Raw genomic sequence first — 9,570 nt, 5'->3', positions numbered from 1 at the left:
CATAGACAGAAAACAAGTTAACTGGATACACGGGACCGTTTCTGCTACTCCACTGCCATCTCCTGCTTCTGATGAGAGTCTAGGTAACTTTGAATCTCTTGAGTCCATTGATCTTGATGTTCCTATTGCCAAGAGGAAGGGTGTGAGATCTTGTACTCAACATCCTATCTTACAGTTTGTATCATACTCTCATTTGTCATCCTCATATAGAGCGTTTGTGTCCAATATTTCCTCTGTTAGCATTCCTAACCATTTTCAGGATGCTCTTGCTACCTCTGAGTGGAAACTAGCCATGATTGAAGAAATGAAAGCACTTAGGAAGAATGACACTTGGGAATTGACTGAGTTACTTACGGGCAAACGACCTGTGGGATGTAAATGGGTATATACTGTGAAACACAAAGCAGATGGGTCTATTGAGCGTTACAAGGCAAGACTTGTGGCAAAAGGGTTTACTCAGACATATGGCATTGATTATCAGGAGACCTTCGCACCCGTGGCTAAAATGAATTCAGTCAGAGTACTCTCTCTAGCAGCTAATCTAGATTGGCCGCTTTATCAGTTTGATGTCAAGAATGCTTTTCTCCATGGTGACCTCGAAGAAGAAGTATATATGGACATTCCTCCGGGTTTTGAGGATCATCAAACAGAAGGCAAAGTATGCAAACTTCGGAAGTCATTATATGGTCTCAAACAGTCTCCAAGGGCTTGGTTTGAGAGATTCACTCAGGCTATGTTTAAATATGGCTTCAAACAAAGTCAGGCAGATCACACATTGTTTGTGAAACATTCCTCACGCGGTAAGACTACAGCACTTATTGTTTATGTAGATGACATAGTTCTTACAGGCAATGATAGTGGGGAAATACCTCTGTTGAAGAAATATTTAGCTAAAGAGTTTGAAATCAAAGAATTGGGAAGCTTGAAGTATTTTCTGGGAATTGAAGTTGCTCGCTCTAAGGATGGGATATTTATCTCACAGAGAAAATATGTGCTTGACCTGTTGAAGGAAACTGGGATGCTTGGCTGCAAGGCATGTGCCACCCCACTGGAACCCAATCAGAAATTGGGGAATGATGAAGGAGGAGAAGTTGTGGATAGGGGGAGCTATCAACGATTAGTGGGTAAGCTCATTTACCTATCTCACTCCCGTCCTGATATTGCTGTTGCTGTCAGTGTAGTTAGTCAGTTTATGCATGCTCCTCATCAGATTCACTTTGAGGCTATCATGAGAATCTTAAGGTATTTGAAGTCTGCTCCTGGTAAGGGTCTGTATTTTTCAAAGTATGGCCATCTTCGTGTAGAAGCCTATACAGATGCTGACTGGGCTGGGTCAGTAACTGATAGGAGATCAACTTCAGGGTATTGCACATTTGTTGGCGGCAACCTAGTTACTTGGAGGAGTAAGAAACAGAATGTGGTTGCCAGGTCAAGTGCAGAAGCTGAGTTTAGAGCTATGGCACAAGGTGTGTGTGAACTTTTATGGATCAAGTTATTGTTGAGTGATCTAGGTATTGATCAGACGGACTCCATGCGGTTATACTGTGATAATAAGGCCGCCATCAACATCGCTTACAATCCAGTTCAACATGACAGGACAAAACATGTTGAGATTGATCGCCACTTCATTAAGGAGAAACTCACTAGTGGTACCATTTGTACTCCTTTTGTCCAGTCTGGTGAACAACTTGCTGACATTCTCACCAAGGGGGTTGGGAATAAGCCATTTCATGACATATTAGGCAAGCTGGGCATGAGAGATATCTTCGCACCAGCTTGAGGGGGAGTGTTGGCATATTATATTAGCCGAAAGTGTTAGCATATTATATTAGCCGAAAGTTACACTAGGGTCTGTAATCATTTTATGCCCTCAGGGATCATCTTGTAATTGTCTTTCTTGTAAACCCTAATCTTCATTTATAAATAGGGGGTGATATTCTATCATACCCAAGCTGGTTACCCAAGCTTCAAATTTCTCATAATGTGCTTATGTATGTGTGTTGGCATTTGTGTATGTGTGTGTGCGTACATATACATACATATGTTGTCTACTCTCTCTCTCGACCATTTTGATTTCTGGAAATCTGTTGTTGATATTGCTAATTAACCTCATTCCTGTAGCTCTGCATTGTCATCAAATATTTAGTTGTCTTTTGCTCAATTGATGTTTGTAAAAATATCATGGTATAAAATTGATGTTCAAGAAATCACTGTGAATATGTATTTATATTTGTAGGCAATGGAAATTAGTGTGACTTGTCAAGATGTTTCAAACTGAAATATTACTTAGTTTTGGTATATAGTTATAAGAATTTCTTTATTCTCCTGATCTTTTCTTGTCATTTTAGTTTTATGTAGTTCTAAACCCCCAAATAATTGGAATCAAGCCTTTGTTCAGGTGATTTGAGCTATGATTTATGTTGTTTTAGTAACAACTTGGTTAATTTCTATGAAAATTGTTCGAGGTCGGTTGAAGTGGAGTCTTTTCTTTACTCTCTCTTTTTTTTTTTTTTTTGATGATAGTTAGGGGATCTTCTTCCCTAAAAACTTCATTTTTGAACTAGTAGAACATTATCCCTGAATTTTCTAGAAGAGCTGTCTTGACAGGCTTGTCTAGATTTGATTTTGGCCCACTTTACAGGACTTAAGAACTGAAACCATGCCAGAAACCAATCACAATGCCAAACTTTTTTCCATGGAACAGTCTTTATGTAAAGTTGGGTACTGGAAATGCTTGTGTTGAGCCAATACTTGATCAGTCTTTGTCCTACATTTTAGTTATTGACGCAGTCACATTATAAATTAGGCTCATCAGAAAATCCAGCTTCTCATATCATGTTTTGGTGTTTAATTTACTCGCAGAAAGTCCATGGGACTTACTGTATCTTATTATAGAGGAGAGTGCTTTGATACTTGAAACCAAATTATAAATAAATAGAAAATTTAAGACTTTTGAGCTTGGTGGTTTTAAGAAATAAAATGAAGTCCACAAAAATTCTGAAGTTGAAATAACATCTATTTTTAAAATCATATTAACAACTGCGATCAATACTCTATCTAGCATCCAATATTGTTATGGTTACTTCACCATTCGTATAAAATTCTTCACTTCTTGTTGCAGTATCTGTATCAATGGAACTTCTTTCAATGAAGAAAACGGGTTGTTTAGGCTGAGGCAATATAGCTTCGTCATTTCCCAACATGAACACTACAGATGACATTGCCAGCCTGTCTTGTGGGAGTTTCTGAACACATAATAGGTCCACTTGAATACATCTCTGTACTTGAGATTCAACACATGAATCCTTCAAACATGCATCCATTAGTTCCAGAGCCCTGTCTTCATTCCACAGCAACCATGCCTAAGGTAATTGCAAACCATGCAGTTAGTTTATTTATTTTCTTCACAGAACATATATTTTGTCATCCTCAAGAAACATTAGATATGCATCAAGTTAGATAGCCACAGGGATAGATAGATTGATATACACAGATATATATATAGAGAGAGAACTATTTTATTGTTTCTAGTACTTACATGCCCTAGAAGATTGCGGTGGTGATCAGGGTGATGAAAACCTCTGTTCCTTTTGCCACTTACTATTTCTAGCAAAAGCACACCCAAACTGAATACATCAGATTTCATAGAGAATTTCTCGTCAATTGCATACTCTGGAGACATGTAGCCACTGCAAGAATTTGCAACCATAAAGTCTTCTGAATGATAGAAAATTTTGATTTAATTTTAAGTAAATAGAACTTACTATGTTCCAATGACTTTTTGTGTTTGCACAAATTTGTTCTCCTTCGAAAATTCTTGCTAAGCCGAAATCTGAAATTTTTGGAATCAGATCATTGTCTAGCAGAATATTGCTTGCTTTGAGATCCCTGTGAATTATTCTTAATCTAGAATCTTGGTGGAGATACAAAAGTCCCCGTGCAATCCCCATAACAATGTCAAACCTCTTTTTCCAAGCCAGTAGTGCACTTCTATTTTGATCTGCACATCATTTTGACCCTTTGTAAATTTTAAGATGCATAAGTCAGTGACCATGTAGGAAAGCGATATGCAGGTGACCGAACAAATCCAAAATATGAAGGGTTTAGAGGCACAAACCATAAATAAAATAATTTAAACTTTTGTTGCACATGTACGCATAGATTAACATCCTTTCGTCTCCTTGAATGCAGCATCCAAGAAGCCTGACAAGGTTCCTATGTTGAAGTTTGGCAATTGAGGTAACTTCATTCTTGAACTCTTCTAGACCTTGTCCCGAACCTTTTGACAGCCTTTTCACTGCTATTTCTTGTTCTGTGGACAATTCACCCTGTAGGTGTCATATATAAGGTGCACAACAATACAATATGATCTATTATTAACTACAAGACTGAACATATCATATCTTACCTTATAAACAGGACCAAAGCCACCTTCTCCAATCGTATTTGCGTCGGAGAAGTTGCTTGCAGCAGCAGCAATAGTTGTGAAATCAAATAAAGGTAATTCCAAGCTTTCTTTTTTCCCGTTTAGAGCTGTTAACAGGGCTAGTTGGGTTAACCTTTCTTTTTGGGAAATGCTTTATACATGATTTTTATGTAATACTTTAATGCTTGGGATCTATGATTTAACTCAGAAACGATTATTAGAAGAATATTTAGTGGAAAAGGAATGCTTACCTCTTGTCTTTGCTTTTATCTTCATTATTATGCACCCACATACTGTGCCCAAGGTAAGTATTCCTAAAGTTGCTGATAGCAGTAAGATCTTCACAAGTCTTTTCTTATTATTTGAATCATGAATTGAATCCGAAACAGAGAATATCATGAACTGAAGTACTACGTAAATTCTGAAACAGATAATACCAAAACGATTTGCGTTCCAAGTAACGAAGGGCTGAAGTATTGAGGAGTTTAGAAGGTTAAGAGAAACCCGGTAGATCATAGCCATGCACTAACCTATTGATGAAGCTGGCAAGCGTATGTAGATATCTTGGTCACTATTGTCTTGCAGGCTCTCCCGGGTATCAATCAGATCCCCAAACCACATCAAACAACCACTGCCACCTCCGCTAATGTTTGAATTAGCATAAGCTATACAAGAACAGTACTTCAAACACCCCTCCTCACATTCCTTGATGCTCATACCTATGTTTAACCGAAACTCCAACAGGTCAGGCAACTTGACCTGTACAACCTTCACAAACCCTTCTCTATTCCGGCAATCTAATGGCACGCTTCTTATGCATCCACTGGACCAATCAAGAACATCCCATTCTTGTTGGGATTTTGGAATGAACCCCTTCAAACACTCACACAACGGTGATTTGTAGATTCTGCAAATACCATTAGGACCTCAATATCCATAACTCTCACACAGGTCACGTGATACCGTGAACATGAGATCCCAAGTGTTCTTTTTGTTCAGTATATAGCGTTGAAGCAACCCCGACTCGTTTAGTGTTAATCTTGTAAAAACAGAGCTGTTGTATGGTTCATAGATATATATCAATCTATTGTTGTTGAACTCCAACATTGTTTTAAATGCCGGATTGTTATACAAGGGAAGATTAATGAACGTGAGTTTTACCCCGGACCGGTACTTTTTTATTGATCCCATTCTAACTACTAGTTGAGGCAACCCAAGATTATCAACTCTGTAAGTAAACTCTCCCGGAGATGGATCGCCAACGCTTTTCCATGATGTCAAATACTGATCTAGACTTGTTCTTTTGTTCTCTCCCATCTTCAGGTCAGGTATCCGCGTATTGCATGGGAAATCAAAGCTTTGCCATAGGAAACTATCAGAATTTGTTTCTGTCTTGCCAAACAGAACAAGATTTCCAGAATCTAAGAGCTGTGCCACTGGACTTTCTTCGACTCTTGACAGGTTAGATGACCATACAATGCTCTGTGTTCCATTGAGAAGAACCAGTGATCTATTACCACTGATAGTCAAGACCCCTTGTAAACCTGTTATTGGATTGTTTCGATTGGCAACCCACACAACTGTATCTGGGGTGGCTTTGTACCATATTCCCAAATATCGGAATTTGGAGCTGACGGGAGAGAAAAAGCCGAGCTCAAACCTTTGGCTGGTGGAAACTAAAGTGTCGCCGTCCCGGAGAGATTGGTTTGAAGCTAAGGTATCACCTGCAATGGAGAATTTCAAGAAGGTTGAGGAAAGTAGTGAAGCAAAGGAGAAGAAGAAGATGAAGAAAGCTTGGCTCTCCATAGCATTCTCAAGACAAAAGAAGAGACTTCTGAAGAATGTTAGACATGTTGGACATTAGTGTCACTGGCGTGTGCGTGGTGCGGTTCGGGCGGTTTGAAAGTAAAATTACAAACTGAATGGCGGGTTAGCAGATTGGCGGATTGACAAATTGCGGTTTGGGCGGTTTTTGGCGGATTGGCGGATTGAAAATTAATTATCATACATTTGCATAATATATAACACTAATTTGTATAATAGTTTTTAGATATATAACGCAAAGTAATTTTACATAATATGTTCCATATATATAACCACTAATTTGTAATAAATTCATATTTTAGATCTTTTTCACACTCATTTTTACATTGATATTTTATTGAAAGTTAAAAAATATATATGTATTAACTTTAGCAGAGCGGAGCGGTTTGGTTGGCGGATTATAAATTTTAAAGTTTAAACCGCGGTTAGCGCGGTGCGGATTGATGCGGATCGGTGCGGTTTTAACGAATTGGGCGGTATTTTGCACAGCTCTATGTGTCAGTATTAGAAAGGTTAAATTACAGTCAAATGTTACTTCTATATATTTACGGGGTGTTTGGGAAGAAAAAAAATAGTCCAATTTAGACTAAAATTCACAAAAAGACAAAATAGGCTAAAATAGCTAATAAGACAAAATATCACATCAAACCCATAATCATTTCACTTTTTCTCTTACAAACATCACATCCAACCACAAAAAAATCCAATCATCTTCCTAAACACAAAAATTTTAGCCTACTAAAATAGCCAAAAATTAAAATAGCCTACCAAAATAGTCACTTCCCAAACGAGGCCTTAAAATAGGTTGTATTAGTGTACATGTGCAGTTTGAAAAATGAACATTTAGTACCACAACCGATATTGTTGTTTAATTCATTTGATTCAATGGTAGAAATAAGATTTGACAATTGCACAATTTTTAAAATTTTAATTTTTTTTTTAATATGCCAAATGTTAGGTGTGCACTCAATCTTTTCCATTCCAAATATTAATGTGTACTAATTGAGTATTGTTTTTTAAACAAGAGAAACTAACCGCAGTATGTCTAATTATTTTATTTATTATATATTTTATTTTGGTTTTTTTTTTTTAATAGATTTGAACGCATCTTAGACATTTGGGAAAGATGTGTCTATCTTCTAGACACATGTGAAAAAGTATTAAATAAATTAACTTAGAATTAATGATTTATAAAAAATAAAAATAAATAAAAAACTTAAATTTCATCATATTTTTCTCCAATAGATCTTAAAAATTATTGTCTTTAAATTAAATATTTATATGAATATTATGTAATAATTATATGTCATATAATCAATATATAAAATTATATATTTCACATGTGTTCTCATATAGTGCTATATTTTTTTAAAAAAAATCATTTCGTGTTTGTGTGTCAAGTGTCCATTTTCATATCAGTTACCAAGGACACCTCATGAGAAGACAATAACATCCTCATAGTCTTGATAGAGCTTGAAATCAATTTTTTTTTTGTTATTATTATTATTATTTTTTTAAAATTTGTGTTCTAATTTAGCATAAGTTATATTTACTGAAAGAGTTTAGATATTTTTTTATTTTACTTTTATGTAAAGATAGTTTTTTAGTCAACTGTTATGTTAATATTCAGAATACAAAGTGTATAGTATATATTTAAAGTATCGCATCAACTTTAAAATATACCATACACTTCATTTTTTTTTTTTTTTTTTCTTTTTTTTTTTTTACGAGACTATTATGTTCAAAATTAAAAAATAATGTGAATGGATTATAAGGAAGAAAGAGTCCGTGTTGTGCCCCTTAGATGGCTCCACCTCACACCCTTTTCAACAATATAAACCGTTTCTATTATAAAATTTACTGAGAAGATCATTTATGTAAAAAATTAAATTGATCGAATATTAATAATCACATTAACTAATCATGGACCTTTTTCTGTTATAAGGTGGGTGTGCACAGTTTGGAGTAGCTGAGTTGGGTGTTCAAAATATTTTAGTTAAATTATTCAAATTATGACAATTACTATATGTATAATTAATGTGTTGGATTTTTTTTTTTTGCCAAAATGTTAGAACCTTCATTGATGTATTAGAACCTTAATTAATGTGTTGGATTGAATGCCCTCATCATCATGTGAATTTAGCAGGTATTGACTAAAACAATTATATGAATAAACAGATTAGTTTATATATATATATATATTAGGTTGGGTGTTTGGGTTGCCTGCCTGAACTAATGTTTATGATCTATTTGATGGTTTTTTTTTATTTAATTGAAAAGTTGATAATTAGAAAGTAAAAAAAATAAAAATACTATCTTTTCAGTGTCTAGTTAATTACTTTCTTAATTTATTTAAGTTATTTTTATCTCATAAGCTACAACCAAAACCTACAGCAAACACTTTAACACATGCTTTTTTTTTATTATTATTATAAAAAAAATTACAAACGGCTCAATAAGATACACCAAACAAGATTTACATGTAAAAAAAATCTAAGAATAAACTCAATAACAATTCGAGCATGTGGGCCTCACATTATGAACTTAAATTTTCTGCTTAATTTGGAACTAAGTTGAAATCAACTTTCATTATTTTTAAAATTTTATTACCAACAATAAAATTGCGATAGGTTAATTTGAATTGCAATTTTATTACTAACAATAAGATTTATAATATTGGGATTCGCATTATTTTTCTTTTATTTTTACCAACCAAACATATCATAACATAAAAGTTTTTCCACCTAAGAAAAACTCCTGATTCTACAACTCTAAGATTAAATAAGGTGAATGAACCAGACTGGATAGGGGAAATAGCATCTGCTTTAGGCCCCACTTATTTTCTAGAGTAGCAGTCTACTTCGGATTGTTATGGATGAATAGTGAGCTTATCTCGCGTTTGTTTTGTTTGTGGTCCTTTGGATTGATAGTCTGTTCAGATTAGGATAGGTTTTGGGCGAGCGGATTGGTAGCATGGGCGAAAAGGTGGTATTAGAAAATAGTCCGTAGGTTTAGTGAGTTACCGGTTGTCCACCGAGACGTCCGGCCGGTAAACCGGTCAACTGCAAATTATTATTTTTTTATTATTATTATTAATTTTTTACATGTTGGGCATTTTTTTTTTGAACATTAATGTTTAATGATTTTATATTTGTTTGTTAAGTAAAAATCATAATTTAATTTAATTTAATTTATTATTTTATATAAAAATTATTTAATAATCCTCACTCTACCAACTATTATCAAAACAAACACAATTTATTAATTTCCTCACTATCAATCCTCTCCATTCTACCTCTTAAAACAAATGGGGTGTTAAA

The 9,570-nt window shown here is 34.8% G+C and overlaps 1 protein-coding gene across 1 annotated transcript; it reads right to left on the bottom strand.

Annotated features, from left to right (window-relative positions):
* Window positions 1-3,053: 3,053 nt before the first annotated feature.
* On the bottom strand, window positions 3,054-6,232 carry LOC145796346 (G-type lectin S-receptor-like serine/threonine-protein kinase At4g27290). Its single transcript, XM_082881428.1, has 7 exons — window positions 5,390-6,232; window positions 4,957-5,299; window positions 4,678-4,780; window positions 4,409-4,577; window positions 4,156-4,328; window positions 3,539-3,689; window positions 3,054-3,362 (listed from the first exon to the last, which is right to left on the bottom strand). Exons 1-7 carry the CDS (start codon window positions 6,230-6,232, stop codon window positions 3,054-3,056), a joined length of 2,091 nt encoding a protein of 696 aa, XP_082737554.1.
* Between the last annotated feature and the right edge of the window lie 3,338 nt (window positions 6,233-9,570).

Source organism: Camellia sinensis, chromosome 7, assembly GCF_055761805.1.
Source record: "Camellia sinensis isolate YWXY chromosome 7, ASM5576180v1, whole genome shotgun sequence".
Taxonomy (NCBI): Eukaryota; Viridiplantae; Streptophyta; class Magnoliopsida; order Ericales; family Theaceae; genus Camellia; species Camellia sinensis.
Note: the sequence above shows the minus strand (reverse complement) of the source record. Positions and strands in the feature narration are given on the sequence as shown.